The 25,475-nt window shown below is 34.5% G+C and overlaps 1 protein-coding gene and 1 long non-coding RNA gene across 49 annotated transcripts in view; one reads left to right on the top strand and one right to left on the bottom strand.

Moving 5' to 3' along the window:
- The window catches only part of LOC140603676 (uncharacterized), a 94,249-nt gene extending 73,448 nt beyond the window's left edge, over nucleotides 1-20,801 (top strand). Inside the window, exon 3 of the long non-coding RNA XR_012006626.1 lies at nucleotides 20,373-20,801. This is a non-coding gene — a long non-coding RNA (uncharacterized lncRNA). The remainder of the gene's footprint in view (nucleotides 1-20,372) is intronic.
- The window catches only part of RIMS2 (regulating synaptic membrane exocytosis 2), a 581,405-nt gene that overhangs the window by 299,304 nt on the left and 256,626 nt on the right, over nucleotides 1-25,475 (bottom strand). For 25 of the 48 annotated variants that reach the window (XM_072774146.1, XM_072774140.1, XM_072774145.1 and 22 more), the window contains 2 exons: nucleotides 2,671-2,879; nucleotides 1,082-1,201 (listed from right to left, as the gene is read on the bottom strand). In XM_072774146.1, the coding sequence (XP_072630247.1) occupies nucleotides 1,082-1,201; nucleotides 2,671-2,879 (329 nt within the window). Of the gene's footprint in view, nucleotides 1-1,081; nucleotides 1,202-2,670; nucleotides 2,880-3,014; nucleotides 3,083-25,475 lie in introns of all 48 variants that reach the window. The other 23 variants (XM_072774190.1, XM_072774153.1, XM_072774192.1 and 20 more) reach the window with 1 other exon arrangement.

Genomic DNA, 25,475 nt, shown 5'->3' with positions numbered 1-25,475 from the left:
AAGTTTTCTAATATCTCACTATATTCTATAGGACAACTTATGTGGCAATTGTTTAACTTTAAAAACCATTTACTCTTTTTTCATTTCAGTTTTTAACTCGCCATACGTATGAACAACAACAAAAAAAACCAACAACAGCAGTCAAATATAAATATTGATTTATATCAAATATCAATATTTATATTTAATCTCTTAGCATAAGTATTTTTGAGTTTCCAGACTTTAAACAGTATTCTTTTTCTCATACACACACGCACACAAATACACACACACCCACATTTTGTTACACTTACACAAAAATTATATTCCAATTGTTAAAAGCCAAAATCCAACCAAGTAAATTTAAAGATCTAATTGGCTTTATTAAGCAATTCATGAATCGAGCAGCATCCTATCAATAAACAGAGAAAAACTTTGCGGAGGTCAACAATAGAAAGGTTTTCAAAGGCATAGAGAGGGCATTTAAAAAAAATAAGAGAAAGGAATTTTTAGCAAAGAATACGTTGTTAAGGCAAAACTGCCCTCCTAAAAGGTGGTCTATCAATAAATTTCCTAGTATTGACCAAGAAATTCCATGTTGACTGGATAAAAGTTACATTGCTGGGGGGCTGAAACTGTATTAAGCTAGGTTTTAAGTTTTATTGTACTGACATGGGTCCTTAACCTAAGTGATGTCATTTGGGGACTTGTAGTTTTCCTTTAAAAACTATGTCATAAATATGCTATATTTCCCAACTTTGCATATTTAGTAATTGATTAAAACCACTGTTTTAATAGAATATAAACATGGGTACAGACTTACAGGACAAACTGTATAAATGAGTTTGAGCACTATATTCAAGATTCAAGGATATAATTCAAGTTATATTTTCCAAATCATATGTACAAGTATTATTGTGGAATAAATAATACTTGGAAAATGAAAAAGTTTTGGAGAATGAGTGCAAATATTTGGGAATCCTTGAAAATAGGGGAAAAAACACGAAGTCGGCTTAAGTTGGAAAGAGTTATTAAATTTTTACTATTTTCATAAATTGGTAAAGGAGTAGAGAACCAAAATTTCATATATTTCATCACATACCTTCAAGCCAAGCATTGCTCCTGAATCTCGAGGCACACTTCCATCTTTTAGACGCTTATTTAACAAAATACGACCAATCAAACGATCTCCATCTTTAGATGGTTGCCACGTCACAGGGTGCTGACATATTGCATCAACAAACAAAAAAATTAATGTTCTTTTATGATAAATAACCCCTTGTTGTACAATTTCTTTAAACTCCAGATTTCCAAAGTGTTATGATTACACAAACCAGTTTGCATTCAAAACACTGATCAAAAGGGGTTACTACATTATGCTGATACCCTCAATTTTATAATCTCAAGATTTTTCAGAATCCAATTACTATAGATTCTTACATTGCCCTGACACATTACTGCAGTTATATTGTTCTATGAAATCAGAGAAATCTTGAAAATATACACAAACTATCTACATGCTGAAGATTAATTAAAAATTCACCTGACAGAAAAGGTAGATTGAAACTCTATGCAGTGAAACTCATCTAAAAATATTTTAATTTTCAAACACTATTGGAGACTTTGAAAGACTTAATTACAGTGAAAGTTAAAAAGTAAGATTATAATAATACATCAAATTTGAACCTATAATGAGGGCTTCCTTGAAATAGGTTTCTATATTAAAATTATAAAAATACACAAGCCCCAGTAACTTTTCTTTGAATCTGCATAAGAGAAAGAGAACTAATTCAAAAGTGAGGCTAGTTTACATTTCTCATTGATTCTTTCAGGTCTTTGATCTTTTTGGTAAATTAAGTTTATTAGAAAATTCAGTGGTATCCATTGTTAAATAAGCTTGAAAATGTTAGGAGTTTATCTCTTTCTCAGGGCATAGCCAAGCCCTTTATATATCATAACACCTTCCACTATGAATTATACGTCAGGTAACAAAGTAAATGATTTGTGTAATCACAGTTTGATAGTCATCTAAAAGTAACATGCATATCTTCATGCAAAATTTGGCAGGCAAAAGACAAGTTCCAGTCAATCACATCTATATGGTAAAAAGATTTCAAAAGTCTCACTATACTAAAAGCAAAAATAATAAATACCAAAGCAGATGGCAATGATTCTAGTACTAATACTACATTAAAATGCTATGACAATAAAACAAAAGAGCAAAATGACAGTGAAAGGGAAAAAAGAAAAACAACTTTTTCTGTGCAAACAGACCCAATTATCTCCCTTTTGCCTGGGATTGAAACTATTAATTTAATTTTCATCCCAAGGAAAATTATGCAAGCGATCAAATAAGCCAATCCAAAAATTCTTTATATTTGTGGTTTATAAAAACATCACAAAGTTCTCTCATGCGACCATAGACAAAGCATTCCTTTGTTCCTATTTTTTTTTTTATTTCATTTACTTGTTTTTTGGTATGCCGTCAAACAACAAAAACAGCAAAGCAAGCAAGAAGTATTTTGGTTTGTTTGTTGGTTTGGGTTTTGTTTTTCTTTTCTGCACCTTAAGAAATGCTACATCGACCCTTAAAATGCCCTACCCTTTTATTATGTTCTGTTTGAATGAGTGACAGAGAGCAAACGAAGACCAAATGAGCAGGTTAAAAGGCAGGCTCCACGATCTCAGTACCTTATCACTATGGCTATGCTCCTCGTTAAGGGTTGTGCTACTACAGGTATCTACCCCAGAGTCCTTAATCTGAGGCTCAGACCATTCCAAGTCCTCTTCCAAAGAGTGGCCACCAAAGTACATCATTTTCTTTTGTCTCTCAGACCTGGTGTTAGAGTCCGACAAAACTGCCTGCTCACTAGTTTTTCTTTTTCCCTTTTGACTGTCCCCTACAGGTGTGGGATAAAAATAAAAAAATAAAAATAAAAAAAAAGGTACAAAAAGAAAACATGCAAAGGTGTAAATAAAAAAGGAAAAGTGAAATGAAAAACGAAAATCAAAAAGTAAGGCTCCACATGTCTCACCAAAGACATTGGGGATGCCTCACTGCTATGCCAAGACGTATGGTCCAACCAGTTGTAATCCATGTCTCCTGTGAGAGTCAGACAAAGAGTGCAGTAAAGGAGACAGTGAAAGAAAGGACAGACAAAGACATTATAAACATTTTAAACTATGTGATCCTGTCTGGTTTCAAGAACTTTGTCTGCAGTACTCACTATATATACCAAGAGAAAGCTAAGAATCCAAATAAGTAAAATTTATAGAATGCAGAATATAAATGGATCCTACAGAGCAAAAGTTCTGCAAGAAGAGAAAAGGCTAATAATAAACAGGAATAGAAATGAAAAAATTATATATTCCGAAAAAGAAAAATACTAGCCACTGTGTTTGTTATTCATGCTATTTTTTTCCATGCTGGCCTACAGACATGAGTTTGTTCTCCAAAGATTAAGGAACATTTTAAAAATTAAACAGTGGTTTGCCAATAACCACTATAACAAAAAAAAAAAACCCAAGTAATAAAATGGTGTTCCTAGAATGTAGTATGATATTCTTTATAATGCTAAAATCTCCCCCCAAATCAGGGTGGTTTATAAAAGAATTGATTACACAAAAGATTAATTTTGTATGAAAATGACAAAACAGAGTCACTCAATTTCTACTAGTAAAAACAAACTTTACTTAATTATCATGAATTACTTAGAATTACTTTGAAATCATTTTTCAATATTTTTGCAGAAATTACATTCTCATAAAGTAAATTTTCTTTTAAAATAATTTTGTCAGACAATGTATGTAAATTGGCAACTGAAGATGAATGTCCATTTCCCAAATTTATGTGCTCCTTATTTGCCTTACATTAAAAAAAAACTCTTTTTACTCTATATGTGTGCATATATCTTTTTTAAGCTCTAGTCATATCTTCTATTTAAAAATATTTACTAAATACTTTCCATTTGCTATGTATTGTGCTAAGCTCTAGCATAAGGAGTAAAATAATGAGACATAGAACACAGTGAAAATAAACACAATAAATAAATAATGAGTGTCATACAGGAGAGTACACCAAGAGAGAGTACAATAAGTGCAAAGGGCAGAACTCTCAAAACACCATGAAAGAGCATAATAAAATCTATTGTAGATTTTGAGGTCGGCAAACACCTCTAAAAGAAATGATCCCAGAAATGAGAAATGAAATACATGGCCCGAAAGACAAGTAAGGAGATAGGTAGATAGAAAATGAAGAAAAGAACATTCCAGAAAGAAGCAAACAACAGGGTACTGTAGAGGAACTGATGGAACTCCAGTGTGTCTGAACCAAAAAGAACATTAAATGAGATGAGGCAGCACAAACCAGCTTAGAGAGGACTTTTTATGCTATATCAAATATTATGGATTTCATTCACTGAAGGATTTTTTAAGCAAGATGGTGACATGAACTGATTTACATTTTAAAAAGATGAATCTAAGTACTAACTACAGATTAGGTTGGAAGACACCAAGGATAATAGGCATTTGCAATAATCCATACGACAGGTAATTATGGCTTGAACAAAGGTGACAGTAACAGATCAGAAAAAAGAGAATTGAGAAATGTTTTCGAAGTAGAAATAAGAGTATTATGAAAGACTGAAGAGGGGCTTCTTGCTGGCTCAGTCACAGGAGTGTGCAACTCTTGATCTCAGGATCATGAGTTTGAGCCCCATGTTGGGTATAGAGATTACTTTAAAAAAAAAAAAACATTAAGAAAGACTGAGAGTCAAGGGTAGCTCCCAGGTTTCTAGCATTAACAACTGAATGGAAGGAAAGACTATTTATGAGATGGAGAAAGCTGGAGGAAGAGAGCTTTTTATTAGGAAGGGGTAGGAAGGAATTACTCTATTTCATAGAATCTAAGATGTCATTGACTATAGAATTCACAGACATTATAATGATAAAATATGCCTCTTAGAATTTATTAAATATAGTGACTGATTTTGGATGTATTATTCAAAATATCTCTAAGTTATATAAGTGGGCATATAAAAAATCAATTTGTTCAGCTATAACAAAGAAAGGTCTGAGTTACAGACATAAATTGGGAATTACTAACACACAGCTAGGACTAAGTAGATCATTTAGAAACAAAATGTAAAGTAAGATATGAATAGGAACCTAATTGAATTCTAACATTTAAACTTTGGTTTGAGAAAAAGGCTGAGAAGGAGCATGCCAGAAAGAAAAGAAGGAGGGTGGGAGGTGGGGGTTCTCCAAGCTGAACAGAAGAGTTCCCTCAGCAGGAGGAGAAAGTAACTATGGTGAATGATTTCTGTACAGTAGGTAAGATAGGGAACTAAAAAGTGTGCATTTATCAAGCAACATGAAGATCAGGAAGGATGTTAAAAGAAAGCACTTCAAATAGAATAATGAAAACTAAAATCTGTTGAAGTAACTAAAGAATCAAAGGGAGACGAGGAAGTAGAAAAATTGTAGATAAATGGTTCACAATCTGAAATCCCCTAAGTAGCATAATAAACACCACCTCAGAATTTGTTAGAAGTGCAAACTTTTAGGCACCAGCTGAGACTTAATCAGAAATTCTGTAGATAAGGCCTAGCAATCTGTTTTTCAGCAACCTACCAGGTGATTAGGATCTCAATAATGTCTGAGAACCACTGGAGATAATTCTCTTAAGAAGTTTATTTGTGAGGGATGATGAAATTGTAATATCTAATATACCCAAAATTCACTTTATAGGGGAAAAATATTCTTTAATCTAAAAAAAACAGAGATCTTTTCATGGCATAATCCTTCATGGTGCAAATTGACAATTAAAATTTTATGGCTACCCAAAAAGTTAAAAGTATTTGTATCCCAGAAAACCCTTTGAAAATACAATATTGCTCCATACAAAAGCACTGATAAATCTCCAAACAGAATTAAATAAAGTGTGGAACCCTAAATGAAAATTCTTGGCTGGTTTATGTGAAGGTGTGAGAACCCAGCTCACAATCTCTCTTTCTCCCAATGCCAATAACCTATCAAAAAAAGCAGAAATTAAGTTCTTTCCTTAGTAAATAAAGGACAAGCTGTTTAGCCATTTGAGGCCAAAAAATATTTGGCTGACAAAAAAAAATGTCATAAATGATAGGTAGCAGCCAGTAAACATTTGTTAAATGAGTAAAAATTAGAATTACTTATGAATTAAATACAATAATCAACATAAATCATACACAAAATAGTCCTCAACTACTAGGTCTATCAGTATTTAGATAATTTTATCACTTAATCTTATTTTGAATAGCCTCAAAGGGCAGAACTCAGAACATTCTTCCTTTAGTAGCATTTCAAAAATGTATTGCTAAGCTTTCCAGTTCCAGAATAAGAAACAGAAGACACAGAAAGAACCTAATGGAAATTTTAGAACTGAAAAATAACAAATTTAAAAAGCAAACTGATGAGCTCAACTGCAGAATGCAGAAAAGAGGGGAACAACTCAATGAACTTGAAAATAGAATATAAATCACCCAATCTGAAAAATATAAAGTAGACAAATAAAATAAACTAAAAATAAAAAAATAAGTGAAGCCTCAGGATCTTGAGAGATTATAACAAAAGATCTAAGATTAATGTCATTGTAGTCCAGAAGGAGAAGAAAAAGAAACTAAAGCTGGAAAAGTATTTAAAGAAACAGTGACTGAAAATTTCCCAAATTTGTAAAACGTATAAGCTGAGTCTGATTCCAAAAACTACAAAACCCCCCAAACCAGAAACACTCAAAGAAATCTGTTGCAAGGCACACTGTCATCAAACTAAAAACTGAAGACAAACTGTCTTGAAAGTAGCAAGAGAAAAACACCACCTTACCTAAAGAGGGAAAACAATTCAAATAACAGTAGATTTCTGATCAGAAACCTTGGAGGCCAGAAGAAAATGGAATGATATTTTTAATTGCTGAAAGAAAAGAATGTCAACCCTCATTCTAAACACAGTAAAGCTTATCTCAGAAATGACAGAAAAATAAAGAAATTCTCAGACAAAAGAAAACTAAGAGAATTTGTCACCAGCCAACCTACCCTGAAGGAATGACTAAAGAAAGTTCTGGAAACAAAAATAACAAAAAAAGAGGGAACCTGGAAATACTGAGAAGGAATAAAGAACATAGTAAGCAAAAATATGGCTTAATGCAATAGACTTTCCTTTTCCTCTTGAGCTTTCTAAATTACGTCTGTTGTTTGAAGCAAAAAATATACGTTGCTTTTTGACATATATAGAAGAAATATTTAACAAAACCACATGAGAAACAGGAAAAGGCAAAGGAACTTAAAGTGTGTAAGGTTTCTACACTGCACTGTAGTAAAATGTAAAACCGGTAGGATGTGATGTTGTGCATATGTAATATATACCTAGAGCACTCCCTTAAAACACCAAAAACAAAAAAAAAATTTGCGAAGAAATATACTAAAAAAACATTACAGATGAATCAAAATGCAATGCTTAAAAAGATGTTCAACTAACCCACTGGAAGGCAAGAAAAAGAAAACAGAGAAATAAAAATCAGAGGGAACAGAATACAAAAAAGAAAATGGCAAACAACAAAAAAAATGGAGACCAATATCCCTCATGAACACATAAATACTTAACAAAATATTACTCAGCAAAACCAAATAGAATCAGCAATATATAAAAAGTATTATACACTCTGACCAAATGAAGTTTATTGCTGGAATGCAAGGCTGGTTGAATATTGAAAATCAATGCATCTTATCATGTTCATAAACTAAATGAGAAAAATCACATGATCTTATTCATTAATGGAGGAAAAAATTCATGATTTAAAAAAAAACCTTTCAAAAAACAAGGAATACAAGAGAATATGCTCAAATAAATAATCAACTGAAAACCTACAGCTAAGATCACATTTAATGGTAAAAGACTAGATTCTCTATATGAAGAGAAATTTCACCAAAATAAAATCTTTATTTTTAATAGCTAAAAAGTGGAAACAACCAAAATATCTTTCAATAAGCAAATGACCAAACAAACTGTGGTATATCCATACCATTGAATACTACTCAGTAATAAAAAAGGAAAAACTATTTATACATACAACAGAGATGGACCTCAAGGGCAATATGCAGAATGGGAAAAAAAGTCACAAAATGTTACATACCATATGATTTCATTCATACAATATTCTCTAAATGATAAAATTATAGAGATGAAAAATAAATCAGTGGTTAGCAGAGGTTAGGGATGAGTAGAGGGAAGAAGAAAATGTTACTATAAAGGGTTAGTGTAACAATGATCTTTGTGGTGATATAGAAGTTCTGTATCTTTATAATAGCAGGCGTTTATAAATCCATATATGTGACGTCATAAAACTATATAAACTATATAAATTGATGCCAATTTCCTGGTTTGATATTGTGCTATAAATATACAAGATGTAATCACTGAAGGAAACCAGGAAAAGGGCACACAGGATCTCTGTCTACTATCTTTGCAATTTTTCCCAATTCAAAAAAAAAGGCTGGAATACCACTTTTTAGCATGATGTAGGAAAGATCGGTGCTTCTGTTAGGAAGTTACACACAAAAAAAAGCACACTAAATTTTATGTAACTCTGATATTTAATGATTCTATTACTGTAAGTTAAACGTACTCAAATATGAAGCCTGATTAAAAATAGTAATCAAAGGCTCATGTCTTAGGCTAAGATTTTCTGCTTCACTTACCTCTACTGTAAAACACAAACCAGTCCTACAGTGCATATGTTTGTGTGTATGTGTGTTGTGTGTTAAATATGCAGAGAAAAAAATTTGGATATTCTATTGATTACATTTTTTCTAAGTCACTAACGAATGCAGGCATTTATTAACTGTTTATGTCATTGTTTTAGTTACTTCAAGTTAACAGAGGTTTTACAATTAAATCACATTATTATATGAAAGCATTCTTCAATATCCTCATTTTTAACCAAATTTTAAGGACACAGCATGTGGTGACAGAAAGAGTTTTATAGCTAGAGCCAGAAAGCCTACATTAAAGTATATGTTTCACTCCTTACTAATTTTAGGACTCAGGCAAGTCAAGTAATACATTAGGCCCTCATTTCCTCATCTATATAAAAAGAGATTAATTGTGATATCTAACAGATTGTTGAGAGGTTTAAATACGATTCTGGTGATGAAAGTTCTTTGCAAATTGTAGAGGCATCCCCATTTGATGATATCATCATTTTCATCACCATTAAAATGAAATAAACTTTCATTCTAAAACAGAGAAAATTCATCTACAATATTTTCTTTTTCTTCTCATTTCTCTCCTTGATATTTTGCCCTCCTCTTCAACTTGTCAAAGGCTATATATGTTAGCATTTCCCAACAAGGAACACTAATTCTGCAAAATGTTAATAGGTCGAGTAATATAAAGGTCTTCTAGTCAAATAAATCTAGAAAACTCTAGATTAAATGTAATTAAATAGATTTCTTAAGTGAAGGATTTTTCATACAGTAATAACAATATGCTCCTTTACATGAATTATATAATATACAGTTTCCACAAACCTAATTGAAACACTAATCTTTCTAATGGAACAAGTGTTTCAGGAGCTATATTTTGAGACATAATGCTGAAACCTTCCTGGAGGGTGATTTTTCTTCATAAGGTAGCCATTAAAACTGATAATAAAGCATAAGTATTTCCTCCCCTAAAAAAAATGTTCAGTTCAGTATTAAAGGAGACTCAAAGTTAAAAAAAAAAAAAGTAAAAAAAAAAAAGTTATATAGACTGAATATTCTCTAAGGCAATGGTTTTCCAACTATGTTCCATGGAGTTGCTTCAGAAACAACTGTTAGGGTGAATGTGGAAAACTGATTCTAAGGTATTGCCCCATTATCCCCACCTTGTGGTGTTCATGCTTTTCCTCCTAATCAAGATGGTGAGATGACAAGGTGATGGAATATCACTCCCATGATATCATTAGCAAGACTATATAGCCAGTCAATTTGTTCTAGAGATGATCTTTGCTAGCTTGATGAAGTAAGCAGCCATGATGAGAGGCCTATGTGTCAAGGAACAGCAGGCTGTCTTTAGGAACTATGGGTATCATCTAGGCACAAGAAAATGTATTCTGCCGACAATCTCACTGAACTTGGAACCAGATTCTTCCTCAGTTGAGCCTACAGATAAGAACACAGCCCAGGGGATCCCTGGGTGGCGCAGCGGTTTGGCGCCTGCCTTTGGCCCGGGGCGCGATCCTGGAGACCCGGGATCGAATCCCACATCGGGCTCCCGGTGCATGGAGCCTGCTTCTCCCTCTGCCTGTGTCTGCCTCTCTCTCTCTCACTGTGTGCCTATCATAAAATAAAAATAATAAAAAAAAAAAAAAAAAAAAGAACACAGCCCAGCCAACACCCTTGTAGCTTTCAGACTCTAAGCAGGGTGCACAGCTAAGCCGTGCTGAGACTCCTGAATAATAGAAATTGTGAGATAATAAATGCATGTTGTTTTAAACCACTAGGTTTATGGTAATTTGTTCCTAATACATTGCCATCTTCTGAAGCAGTGAATTTTAAAGATATGAACCAAAACATAAAAGTCAATAGATCTAAAGGGCCAGATAGATTCTTTGGACCTAGTCTCAACTTCCAAAGCAAAACCAAGGCTACTCAAAATACATTAACACTTTAAATAGGAAGATAAAACATTATTCATAATTAGCTCGTTTTTTTTTTTAATCTTGCTCCTTTGGTGTTATCAATATATTCTTCTTCAATAACATGCAATTGATTAAAATCACATTGTTAAAGAAGAATATATTGATAATACAATGATTGTATATATTATATCCATCAGAATTCTTTTTAATTATGACACAGTATAAAACTGTTCTAGGTTCTATGGATACAAATAGGACCAAGAAACTCACATTCTAAAAAGATAGGTAAAATATATAAAACAGCATAACAATTTTTAACATACCTTACTATAATATACATCCATTATATTCTATTTTATTTCATCTAAGTTGCTGTCATTTATAATATATACCATTATTTCATGTATTACTAAAAAAATGCTGCCATTAAACAATGATAAACATGTAATGGTAAGAATTATCTCTATTTCTAAGATGTTATATTGTGGAAAAATTTGCTTCTTAGAATCAAAATTGTGGCAATTCATGAAAAAATTATCAATTATTCAGAAAACAGAGAGATTAATACTTAGGCAATGGAGATATAGGTGATATTTAAACTGTATCTTGACAGAGACAGTAAATTTTTACTTACTAGAGGCTTTTCTTTTTTTTTAAAGATTTTATTTATTTATTCATGAGAGACACACAGAGAGAGGCAGAGACACAGGCAGAGGGAAAAGCAGGCCCCCTGTGGGAAGCCCCATTCGGGATTTGATCCCAGGACCCCAAGACCCCAGGATCCCAGGACCCCAGGATCACAACCTGAGCAGAAGGCAGATGCTCAACCACTGAGCCACCCAGGTGCCCGAGGCTTTTATTTTCTTAATGGAAAATAAAATGTACAACCTTGGCAAAGAAAGGAGAATATATCAAACTATTGCTGCCAATATGAACATATATAATATGTTTGGGAAATGGTAAATAGTAGAATTTTAGCAAATAATCTTTCCCTCAACCTGTAATTGGATATTATGTCATGATCTGCATTAGTAGTTCAACCACTATTAAAACACAGTTGTAAACTGTCACGAGTAATGCTAACTAGTGGTAAAATAATGTAGTTTACAAGTTATTTAATTTTTTAACAAAAGTAAATTCGAAGTAGAATTAATTCAAATTTGCATCTGTGCTAATGTCAATCTCAATTTCTTTAATGAAAAGAAAGGAGAGGATTAAAGCTATACAAGATATTAGAAATTATCCATATCTCTAGGAAAGGACTACGATCTGAGTGTGAATTATGTTTCATACTGGAAACAATGTATGGGAATTGTTGATCGTTATTATCAACTCAGGTAACTAATTTCATCAGATGTGAGATAATATTGATTGTTTTATGTATTAAGAGAACAATAAAATGGTAGTGTAAAAGGACAGCGTGGTTTCCTCCTGACATTGTCTTGGAACATGTGCTCTGGGTTTGTGAACTCATAAGTCTATTTCATTGAGGATGCCATGCTAGAGTGATCACATGGAGAGAGAAATACCTGAAGAGGCTCAGCTGTTCCACCACCGCTCCCTACAACTCCACCTCCAACTCCCACTGAGGTCCCAGACAAGGAAGAACAGAGACAAGCAGTCCCAGAGAAGCCCTGTTCAAATTCTTGACCCATAGATACCATAAACATATTAAATGGTTGTTTTACACAACTAAATTTTGGTGTTATTTGTAGTGACTGGAATACACACTCTACATGATTATCTTATTTAATCCTCACAATAACTATTTAAACTAGATAATAGTGGGACCCCTGGATAGCTTAGCAGTTGAGTGCCTGCCTTGGGTGCAGGGTGTGATCTCCATCCAGAGATGGAGTCCCGCATCAAGCTCCCGACAAGGAGCCTGCTTCTCCCTCTGTCTATGTCTCTGCTTCTCTCTCTGTGTCTCTCATGATTAAATAAAATCTTAAAAAAAAAAAAAAACAACTAGATAACAGTGTTATATTTTGCAGGTGAGAAAAGTACAATTGAGAAGCTCAAATAATTTGCCCAAGATCACATTATTAGAATATAATAGAGCTAGATTTAAAAATCCATGTAGTCTATCTTGAAAATTCACATTCTTAATCCTGTGCTAAAAATATATTCTATAGAATCATTATCCTACAGATTTGACCCTATTCAGTAACTCAAAGGTCACATAATCCAAATGAGCCTCTAATTATGCTTCATATTAAAAATAACTCTTGATTAAGTAATTACTTAGCAATGGATTTTAAAGAATTTTAAGGGGCTACCTAAAAGTGGCTAAAAATAAAATTAATCCAACACAAGTAAGCAAGAATAAAAAATATTTAAAAATCCATGATTGGAATTTTATTACGTATTGCTCTTGTCATTTGGGATATATTAATTTAATCTGAGCTGAGATAATCTGAATCTCTCACAATCAGGAAAGTAGGTTTACAAGAACATGCTTTCCTAACTATAAGTGAAGTCTACTTACTTATTGTTTCCCCATTATGGGTTTTTTTTTGGGGGGGGGTTAAGATTTTATTTATTTACTTGGGAAAGAGCAAGAGCGAGACAACACACAGAGGGAGGGGAAGAAGCAAACTCCTCCCCACTGAGCAGAAGCCCCATCTGGGGCTTGAGCCGAGGACCTGGGATCATGACCTGAGCCAAAGACAGACACTTAACTGACTGAGCCACCCAGGCTCCCCTTCGTGTTGTTTTTATAAATAGTTCAAACTTTATGTTTTTTCCCTAATAGTTCTTTCATTTGTTTTATTTGATATCAGGTAGCACACTCTGAGCTTTAGAACCAAAGCAAAATAATTTTTTAAGCTAACATATAAATGACATAAATCATACAGTGTTGAAGCAAAAAGAAATCATAAAAACATTGTTTCATTCATTCACTCACTCATTGTTCCATATAGTCATCCATTTATTAAAAAAATATCTGTTAAGAGCCTACCAGGTGCCAGGCCTCAGGCTAATTTCTGGGATACAAAAGAAAGAACATAGGCAAGATCTCTACCTTCAAGGAGGTTACACACAGTCTAACAGGAAAACAAAATAAAACAATTAAGAAGCTCATTCTCTATAGTATCCTAATTTAAATAACTCTTCTAACGTACTGATACCTACAAACCATATATGCCACCCAAGTTTCTTTTTTTAATTTTCCCTTAGCTCTTTTAAGTACCCCCTTGCTTCCTCTGCCCCAACTCCCATACACAATTTATTTTTTTATTTTTATTTTTTATAAAGATTTTATTTATTTATTCATGAGAGACACAGAGAGAGAGAGAGGCAGAGGGAGAAGCAGGCTCCATGCAGGGAGCCCGACGTGGGACTCGATCCCGGGTCTCCAGGATCACACCCTGGGCCGAAGGCAGTGCCAAACCGCTGAGCCACCCGGGCTGCCCCCATACACAATTTAAATCCCATTTGCACATACATGCCAATATTTTAAACTCCTTTGCCTCCTTTCTGGTTCTCCTTTCTGGTACTCACCTGGCAAACCAAAACACTCATTCAATTCAGTTTGCCATTTACTCCATGCTGTAGTCTAAATGTTTGTGTCCCTGTGACCCTCTCCCCCAAATTCGTATGTTGATATCCTAACCCCCAAGGTAATGCTATTAGGAGGTGGGGCTTTTGGGGGTGTCTGAGTCATGAGGGTGGAGTCACCATGACTGGGATTGGTGCCCTTAAAACAGAGACCCCAGAGAACTAGCTTGCTCCCTTCTGCCACATGAGGATACAACAAGTATGGGACTGGAAGAAGTTGCACCTAACCATCCTGGCACCGCATCTCAGACTTCCAGCCTCTAGAACTGTGAGAAATAAATTTCTATTGTTTATAAACTATCCAGACTATGGTATTTTCTTATAGCAGCACAAATGGACTAAGACATCCATGTTTTGACCTGGGTAGCTGAATATATCTAGTGAAAAAACACAAAACCACACAAACTCATCTCCCTGAAAATCTATAACCACTAATGCCAGGTCAGTTTATATTTCTTTCACCCAATAGTACTACATTTCCTTCGTTTATTGTCTTTTCCACTCTCCCAGATAAGAATTTACATTTTCCCTATCCATACAACTTTAGCCAATTCCCCCAATCCTGATTCACAGATAATGGCTCTGCTACCTTTCCCACTTGCAGAAAAAAGAAATAATCAAACAAGACATTCCACACTTAAAGAACCAATCATAGTTCAACGTACATACACCTGCTTTCATATAGTCTGCCTTCCTTTCTGTTATTATGAACAAACTGTCCTTGCTCCTTGCTCCTACAGCAAGTCATCCCATCCACTAGTGTACTAAATCCCATCTTCTTTCATTACATAAAGATAAAGATCTAATAATTGTCTTTTCTTTCTCCTGCATCATCAAATTTTCCCTATGTAATCACCCCCATCAGAACATTGTCTCCCATCTTAAAAAAAATTCCTCACTCTGTAGCTACCACTTTTTCTCACTGTTGTTGTTCCTCTATACAGCAAAACTCCCCCAAAAGAGCTATCTATACTCACCACTTCCAACTCCCTCCTTCCCATATTTTTCTTTCTTTTTTTAAAAAATTATTTTATTTATTTATGCATGAGAGACACAGAGAGAGAGAGAGGCAGAAACATAGGCAGAGGGAGAAGCAGGCTCCATGTAGGGTGCCTGATGAGGGACTCGACCTCTGGACTCCAGGACCACAACCTGGGCTGAAGGCAGGCGCTAACCACTGAACCACCCAGGTGTCCCTTTCCATATTTTTCTTGAGCCCACTTCAGACTTCCAAACCCACCACTCCACTGAAAGTGCAAGGTCTGCTTCTGCATTGCTAAATCTAGTGGTTAATGATCAGTCTTTGACTCCTAAGCAACAACTGACATTATCAATAATTCTTGGAATACTTTTTTCAGTTGGATCCTAGGACATCACATTCCTCCTGGTTTTCCTTCTACTTCATTGATCAGTTACTCTTAATTTTCTTTTGCTGATTTTTCCTCATTCCCTTCTAGTTGTGGGAGTATTCCAGGAGTTTAATCCTGGGAACTCCTTTTTCCTAGAAATATACTGTCAGTAGTCTTTTCCAGTCACATTGGCTTTAATTATCATACATATATTTGAGACACGGAAACTAAAGGGGCACCACGAAAAACTTATTTTCCACTCCTTTCCCTGCTTCTATTTTTGCTAGGACCTATACGCCCACCTTACTCAGGCATTATAGAACAGATAATGTCATGTCCTCCTTGTAAAGGTCAAGTAATTAACAATTTTCTTTGGAGTCTTCTAGCACAATAGATAATATCTAAGGAGTGACTTGTTGGGTTGTCATGAACGCTTTCCAAGACTGCTGGCTTGCAAGACTCCTGGCCTCAGGGCATAAGTGACTTACACAAGACACCTAAACACTTCTTGTTTCTGGATTCTTGAGAAGACATGGGCATCAGACCACAGTTTTCAGTAAAACGAAACTTTGCCGGCTCCAGGCAAGACAAGACTCACTCTCCTTTGAGTCTCCCAGATGCTCTGTCTATATCTACTCTCTCTTTGTATCTTAAATGAACCCTGTTCTCACTTCCTCTCAGCTGGCATTTGATTTCTATCCTGCACAAAGCCAAGGATCCTCTTGGCTGGTCCTGGGGGACCCTTCTCTGGCTTCTCAGATCCAGCCAGCCTGCATTATATTGATGGCTTCCACATTTATGTATACAAACCAAGCCATGCCAGTGAGTTCCAGATTAGCATATCCAATAGCTGACTCATCATTTCCATTTAGATATTTGATAGAAAATTCATTGGGAAACCTGGGTGGCTCAGAGGTTGAGCATCTGCCTTTGGCTCAGGGTGTGATCCTGGGTCTGGATATCAAGTCCCACACCGAGCTCCCTGTGAGGAGCCTGCTTCTCCCTCTGCCTGTATCTCTGCCTCTCTCTCTTTCTGTCTCTCATGAATAAATAAAATCTTAAAAAAAAATTTAAAAGATATCTGATAGAAAATTCAAACTTAGTATGTACAAAACCTAATGCTTGAATGTCCTCCCCTCCCCTTGCAAAAAAAAAAAAAAAATCTATCTGTCACAATTTCCTGATGTTATTTAATGGCAAGTTCTTCCTTCCACTTCCTCAGACAAAAATCTTTACAGTAATCCTTCACTACATCTCTTACTTTCACAACCCACTTCTGAACCATCAGAAAATTCTGTTGGGTGTATTTCAAAAGTATATCCAAAATCCAAATACCTCTCTTCAGCCCCCCTACTACCAACTTCTATAACCATTATCTCCCATTGTGTACTAGATTAGCCTCCTCACTGTTCTTCCTGCACCCCATCTTTGTTCCTTTCAGTTCTGTTTTCAATATAACATCAAGAGTGGTCCTTAAAAGATAAATTAGACCAAGTCATTTATTATTCTTCCAATGGCTTCTCTGGTCACTTAAAGTGAAAACCAAAGTTCTTGCAACAGCTTACTAATCCCTGAATGATCTGACTTCTTGTTACCTCTTTGACCTCCAGAAATTTGTCTTTTTTTTTTTTTTTTTTAACTGTTGTAGACTCTGGCATACAGAGTACTGCATGGAACATAAACTAACGGAATGAATTGACTGATTAATTAAAATAACAAGTCTAGTTATTTCCATACTTCTTTATGCAATGGAGCCTCCTTCCTAACAAAACCTCCAAATATAAAACTGGTTAAGAACAAAGTTTGGTTGAAACAAAGTAGAAGATCCAATTGCTCATCTGTGCCCTTATATCCTCTTCAGCAACAGCACAGATTATCTGGTGCTTCATTGAGCATAGTTTTAAAAATATCGAATTATTCTATTTTCTTCCATTTAGAGAGGAAATTGAAGCCCAGAAAATTAAATAACTTTCCAAAGATTACAATGGGGTCACCGGCAGAGCCTAGAATAGCACCCATATCTTCAATCCATTGCTCTTTCTAATAAGCCACACTGTCTATTTAAAAAAAAAAAAAGGATTATTAATAAACCTATCAACCACACCAGTTCCTCAATGGCTTATAAATTTCTTTTTTCTTCTTTATTTCATTTCAAACATCATGCATTTAACTTTCCCAAACATATCCAAATGAATATAATTGAGATAATACTTATCCGTTTCTCGGTAAAAGAAAATATAGTTTAAACCTTAAATTTCTAGTTAAAATGTTAGTATTAACCAATAAGCAAATGCCCTCTTTATTAATACTGCTTCAAAAAATTAATGCCTTCCTACATAGGATTAATTCTAATTTTCCTTTTTCATCTGCTAATCTTTACATGGCGTTTATAAGTGAATATTAATCATTTTATTTGGGTCTTTATTCTTACAAATATTTTCAAATTCATATTTATAAACTTTTTAATAACTAGACGCTATTAAAAATTAGAATAAAATAATTTTATTAAAAATAGTAAGTATGATTCCCTAAGTATGTTTTCACAGTAAGATAATAATTAACTTTAATCTGCTCTGAAAACTGTAATTCATAGAACTAAATAGTTTCTTATACTTTTTTCTGAACAGATACAAAGTTTTCAATAGCTAATGCAGTCAAATCTATTACTAAGAAATAATATGTAGATTCAAACATCATGTCCAGTGACATTATATACTTCCAATTAACTACTTAATATCATTAAAATGATATGAAGTAATGAATGTGATGTAAAATGCCTTTCATCCTGGGGAAATTCACCTTTAAATTTAAAATTTAAATATAATCTTAACTTCATATAAAGTCTACCAAAGGAGATTCTCAGGGGTAGGAGATGGGAACAGGCATTAGGTTGCATAACATATTATCCCCTTTTCTCTATAGCTCTCAAGGTAGCCTAATAATAAAAAAGAACCTGAACTAGCCCTTCTAATTTTCTAACATTAGAAGTGTTTAATTAATAAAACCTTTTCCATAAAATGTGATTTATATAAAATGGACTTATCTTTCAGATGGGAGCTGGATTAAAATAAAGTGATATGCAACTTATTAGCATACCTGAAATATAATAAATCTTGACAGAAGACACCATACAAAAATGTTAAGTGCATGCAGTGGGGATAGGCAACAGAGAAGCAGAAGAAGAGAGAGGGAGAATATAGGGGGGAAAATAGCAGGAGGCAGAGAGGCAGAAAAAGAGCAGAGAGAGAAAGAGAGCGAGTCTGGGGAGGGGCATGTGAAAACTGTAATGACTGAGCCAATTCAGAAACAGAGTAAAGTTCAGTAACAATAATTTTTTTCAAAATATAGCTAAGTATAAGTGGGTTACAGAAATCATTCCAGTTGACTCAAAATAAATTAAGTCAAGATGGGTCTGCATTTGATTCTGTGTATTTGCTCACTGTTTCATTTGGATAATTTTGTCAAAGCTTTTCAATTACGAGATAGAAATATCAATGTTTGAATATACCTGCCTAACCTATAACTCAAAATCAACATTGTCTTGTTTGAAAGATGCTATTTAAACACTTTTTTAGCGGAGATAAATGTAATCCAATATGACAGTTTGGCAATACCAGCATTACAAATGCATCCATTTGAGGTGGGGTTTTTTTTATTTGAATTTTTAATAAATAGGCAGAGAAGGGGAAATTTTCATTTGGCATACAAAAAACACATTTATTATTTTACATAATATTTACAAACTAATATTTGAATCTGAAGCCTTAATTCATTTCTGTTGTTTACCTTGGGGTAAAGGTAAAGCATTATTTTGAAAACTGAATTTTTTGTAAATGACTATTTCATAATATAATGAAATCTTTTTTAGTAAAATAGTATTGTATGTGACAGAAAATAAAGATTAATCAACTAGGAGACTGCTCGTTACACTTTGATATCAATATTTAAAAAATGTTTTATACTTATTGGATATAATAATCACTTAAGTAGCCTGTCTAAAGGTTTCTCAACGAATAAAATATTGTTCTATTGTTCTAACAATATTAAAATATTGTTCTACTGTTCTATTCAGTGACAGTTTCATATTACCATTAGTCTTGGAAATTCCTAGATACCTGCTATAGTGTTCAATGCTCATTACCAACATGTAAAACATGCTGGGAAGAAATACATATATACATATATATGTATGTCTGCAGAGAAGACTTCTAGAAAATTTTCCCTCAGTTTCAAAAGGGCATATGAGTAAAGGACACGTAGAATTGTAATATCCCTCTTATAAAAATAAGGGGACAATTCTGAGAAAAAAAAAATCTTACTGGATGTAGCTATGTATCATTTATAATTACACTCATTCCTCAAGCTGTCCCAAGTGCTACATGCTCACTGCTTGTAGCTGAGTCCTTCACCCAAGAAATACACATACCCTGGCCAAGACCTGCCTTACCCTCCCCAGGCAATAGCCATATCCAGCCCTCCTGACCGCTTTCCTAATTAGGTCATCTCCAGCTTCAAATTCCTGTGGATTTAGTTGAAGCACCTGTTCACAACTTAATTTCTCCTTTTCCAAGTCTTTCTGTCTTTATTGCCCTTACAGATGTTGTTTCCAAATTGTCCAGTTGTTACAGTAGTAATTGCAGCAGTCCCCAAATAGACAAACTTGGTATTTGGAAGAACTAATGTTCCTTGGCTTGTGGGTTAAAAAATATCAAATGGGAAAAGTCATGTGGAAGCTCCTGATAATGCCCTCCCCAACCAGCAAAGATTAAATCAAAAACAAAGCATGCAAACATTATGGTTCACATTATCTCCTCTTTTTAACTCACCAGGGTGGCACCTAAAAAACAAGTATCAACACATCCTGGAAAATGACAGTGGAATAAACTCAAGAAAGTAGCCCCAGTCGAAGTTGCTATGACAAAATGGTATTCTTCCTAGAGACAACTAATACAGACTCAAATATAAGAAATGAAGCCACTGAACTGGCAAATGTGTTTTTTTCCCTTTCCTATCAAGAAAGACTGGAAACATTCACATATGCTCAGGATGGACAAAAATACATATTAACTAGTCTTCCCCAGGGTTATGTTAACTCTACTGCCCTCTATCATAATATAGCTCTCAAAGACAAAGGCCATAAGGACACTCCACAGAACATCACATTGACTCACTCACTGTATCAGCGAGAAAGAAGTAGCTATTATACTGGAGACCTTATTTATGCACATCTCCAAAGAGTGGAAGATAATTCTATAAAGATTCAGGAGCCCAATGGTCATGGGCATGGTAGATCATCTCCCCAAAGCAAAAGAAAAATTATTATATCTTGCACCTACCACCAATGAGAAAAATACACAATGCCTGGTAGACAGCCTCTGGATTCTGAAGACAACATAATCCACACTGGTGAATACTGCTTTAATTCATTTACCAATAATTATAGAAGGTTTCTGGCTTCAAATGGAACCCAGAGCAAGAAGCAGCTCTAGATTAAGTTCAAGCTATAGTGCGAGCAGCCCTGACACTTGAGTTATATGATACAACAGAAGGTGTGCTATTAGAAGCATCAATGGTGGGAAAAGATTCCATGTGAAACTTAGGGCAAGCTTCAATAGGGGAATCAAGATGTACATCCCTAGGTTTGTGGATCAAGACCATGTAGCCTGCAGTGGAAAATTATATACTACTTAAAAAACTGCCCCTCGTATGCTCCTGGCCTTGGTAGGGACAAAGATTTGATGAAGTATCCAAACAATCAGAAGTGCCCGATATAAGCTAGGGTCTCCTGGGCTCAACAGATCAAAAGGCTGGACATGTCAAACAATAAACCATTATGAGACAGAAGAGATGCATCCATGTTTGAGCTTAAGTAAGGCCAGGAGATATAAGTAAACTCTGTCTGCAGGTAGCCCAGACTTACACACCAACTACTATTGTTATATCAGCATCTCTTTCTCAGTTTACATCTATGGCCATATATGGGGGCCATTATGACTGTGAAAAAAGGAGACAAAATTCATGCCTGATTCATTGATAGGTCAGCTCAATATATATTTATTTATATTTATATTTATATTTATATTTATATTTATATTTATAAATATTTTTGCTCCCCAAAGCAAAAGAAAAATTTTCTTTTGCCAAACTAGACTGCTGCTGTCTGACTCAGAGATGGTCTTGAAGACAACAGTGAGGAAAATCCTCTTAATAGACAGGGTTTTAGATGGTATATCTGGTCATCCCCTTTGTGTAGAAAAAGAAGTGCTATGGGTAAGAATATATATGGACACAAAGACTTGGGCCCTAGGAAGAAAAAAATTGAAAGATTGAGGAAAATGTACCTAGAGAAGAGGCTTAAGAATAAACTCATGGGAATGAGAAAAAACAAAAAATCCCTACATATCACACATTATAGCCCCTATGGTAGCTAGACTCCAAGGATGGTCCTTCAGTGAACTATATCTCATAATGTTCATGCCCTTTTATAGGCTCCTTCCATATCATGTAACTTGTTTACTGTAACTTGTTTATAACCAAGAATATGGTGCGAATGATGTTGCATGACTTCAAAGTTAGGTCAAAATAAATAGTATTTGGTTAAGTCTATCTCTGTGAGCCCTGGGCCATCCCGTAGAAAAAGTCCTAGAAACAGCTATGTTGAAGAGCCCAAATGTAGGTGCACTGATTCAGAATCCCAACCCATGGTTGGAGTAATCTTCCAACCATGCCTGCCAAGGTGCCAGATATATAAGCAAAGACACCTTAAACCCTCCAGAATAGCCCATTCTACCAATTAAATTTCACCAATTGAACTCAATAACACCAAATGAAGAAGAAAAATTACCCAACTGAATCCTGTCTGAATTCCACACTCACAAAATCATGACAAAGGAAGAGTCTCTGGGTTAGTGGCACGAAATATCAACTAAATAGTTCTCTTCAAAAAACCAAGTACAAGCCTGGACAAAATTATCAAAAACAACAATCGCATAGCTATGGAAATCTAAGACACATAAAAAATTGAGAAAAACCTCTAGATATTCAGATAATAACAATAGACATTTGTTATCTGCTTACCTGGTATTGCTCCTATAACCCTCTTCTGGCACAGTACATACAAAAGCCAGAGTCTATAGAAAGGATCGATAGTTTTATCAGTGTGGTGCTGTCTGGGAAAAACAACAGCTCTGCTATCAGACCTCTGCTATTTGATTTGGGGTGAGACTGAAAACCCATGGGAGTGATAACCCATAGAAGAGACAAAGTCAAGATGAAACAAACAGAGAAACAGAGAAAATCAGCAGTTTTACTAGTCTAAGACTGTAGTTCCACAGAAGGTAAAGGCAGACCAACCAGAAATGTTACAGGGAGACACTGGAAATGAGAGACCACAGAAAGAAGCTAGATAAACTCTCCACACTTTTCAGAATGACTAGGAAACCATACCATGTTCAGGGGAGATGCCAAAAGAGCGTGGTAGTAAGTGAAACCTAAGAGTGCCTTGAGAACTGGCTGAACTTTGTTTTTGTTTGTTTGTTTGTTTTGATATCAGTCTGGGTTTGTCTTTATGAACACTTACAGAATCCTGGTCGTTTGCTTGTGTTTAAAAAAATTTTTTTTGAGTAGTTTTAGCTTTATAGAAAAATTGAGCTCAAAGCAGAGAATTCCCATATATCCCCACTCTCATCCCTCAATTCCCTCTATTATTAACAATTGCAATTGTGCAAGATGTGTGATATTTGTTACAACTGATGAGCTGACATTGTCACATCATTACTGACAAATTCTATAGCTTATATTAGGATTCATTCTTCTGTTGTATATGCTATAGGCTTTGATAAATGTATGACTTGTATCCACCATTGCAGTATCTTACAGAATAATTTTACTGCCCTAAAACATATCCTTTGCTTTGCCTATTCATCCCTTCCTTCCTCCTTCTGCTCAGACCCCTAATGACCACTAACCTTTTTCCTGTCTCCATACTTTTGCCCTTTCCAGAATATTATACAGTTGGAGTCATGCAGCATGTAGGAGAATTGGCTGAACTTTGAATGTGTCCCCACACCATACACAGATTGATTGGTAGAGGATAGAAGCCTTACAATCTCAAAATACTTAAGCATGACTTCTGCCTAAATCTTTGGCTAACAGTTTGGCTCTGCAGACATGGGAGCGAATTATAGGAAGGTGGATACACAGACACACACATGTACACACACACACACACATATTTGAGTAAAACAAACAGCAGAGAGATCAGTGGACATACACCACAATGGAAACAGATAAGATAAGATAGATGATAAGATAAGATAAGATAAGATAAGATAAGATAAGAAAAAAGAAAAAAGAAAAAAGAAAGAAAAGAAAAGAAAAGAAAGAAAAGAAAAGAAAAGAGAAAAGAAAAGAAAAGAAAGAAAAGAGAAAAGAGAAAAGAAAAAAAAACAGGACAAGATAATCAGTTGTCAGGAAAATGAATAAGAAAACAGAGCTATTACAGCACATCATCAAAAATGTCCAGTTTTCAATCAAAAATTATGAGACATGCAAAGAAAGAGGAAAATGTGACCCATAACCAGGAAAAAAGGTAAAGAAACTAACACTGAATGAACCCAGATGTTCTCTTAAAAATGTATTTAAAAAAAAAAAAAACATGTCAAAGAATCACAGGAGAATATGATGACAATGACTCAATAAATAGGGACTCCCAATAGAGAAATAAAACTATAAAAGAAAAGAAATGACAATTCTAAAGTTGAAAAATGCAATAGCCAAAATGAATATTCATGACACATGACTTCAACTGCAGATCTGAGATGGCAGATGAAACAATCAGTGTACTCTACCAGAGAGAAAAACAGAACTTATCCACTCTGAAAGATAGAGAGAAAATATACATTGAAAAATAAGATGAAAAGAACCTCATGGACATGTAGGAAAACATCAAGAATATGAACATACACATAATGGGATTCTTGCAAGAAAAAAAAGCAACAGAAAAACTGGTTGAAGAAATAATGACTGAAAACTTCCAAAATTTAAGGAAAAACATTAATCTATAGATCCACAAAGCTTCATTACCTCTAAGTAGGATATACACAAAAGGCTTAAACCTAGAAACATGACAGTCAAACTGCTGAAATCCAAAGACAAAGAGAATATACCAAAAACAGCAACACACAAGACCCTTTATCTCCAGAATAAAAAATAGAATGACATATACAAAGTGCTGCAAGAAAAGGGAAAGACTGTCAACCAAAAATTCTATATCTAAAGAAATTATCCTTCAAAAATAAAGGAACTAAAAAACACTTCCCAGATTAAAAAAGCAAAACAAAAGCCGAGATGTATGGTATGCCTTTTACAACACAGGGTCAGAGTATCTAGCTTAGTACCTAGAACTGGCTCCCTAAATTTGCAGAATCGAATAAATAAAAAGTTATAACTAATTGTCACTTATTATTTCTTTGGGAAAATGCATCTTAGGTTCAAAATTAGAAATAGGTACTTCCAGCTTCCTCAGTAAAATTTGGAAATCTGCCCCCTTCTGCCATTTCCAGAATAGGACACGAGACTCAAATTCTAAGTTAATTAAATCCTAAGTATCTTCAACTACAACAAAGTACAGGTTAACAGTCCCATGGGAAATAAATTTTTTCTTTAAAAAATTTCCAACATGTACAGGGCAGGATGTGCTGAAATAAAATGGCTTATAGAATCATCTGTAAGAATAACATTTAGAGCTCAATCTGCTGACACACACACACCCACATTTCTGAATATGTGTACTGTTTTCTAAAATATGGTCATGACTAAAATGCATTTGGTTTGAAGAGACTGGAAAGTATTCCATTCATATCCACTTATTCTTAACCCAGAATTTTAACATCTTTTATTCTCTCTTATTACTTTTATTCAAAGTACATCCT

Source organism: Canis lupus, chromosome 14 (genome assembly GCF_048164855.1).
Source record: "Canis lupus baileyi chromosome 14, mCanLup2.hap1, whole genome shotgun sequence".
Classification (NCBI taxonomy): Eukaryota; Metazoa; Chordata; class Mammalia; order Carnivora; family Canidae; genus Canis; species Canis lupus.
Note: the sequence above shows the minus strand (reverse complement) of the source record. Positions and strands in the feature narration are given on the sequence as shown.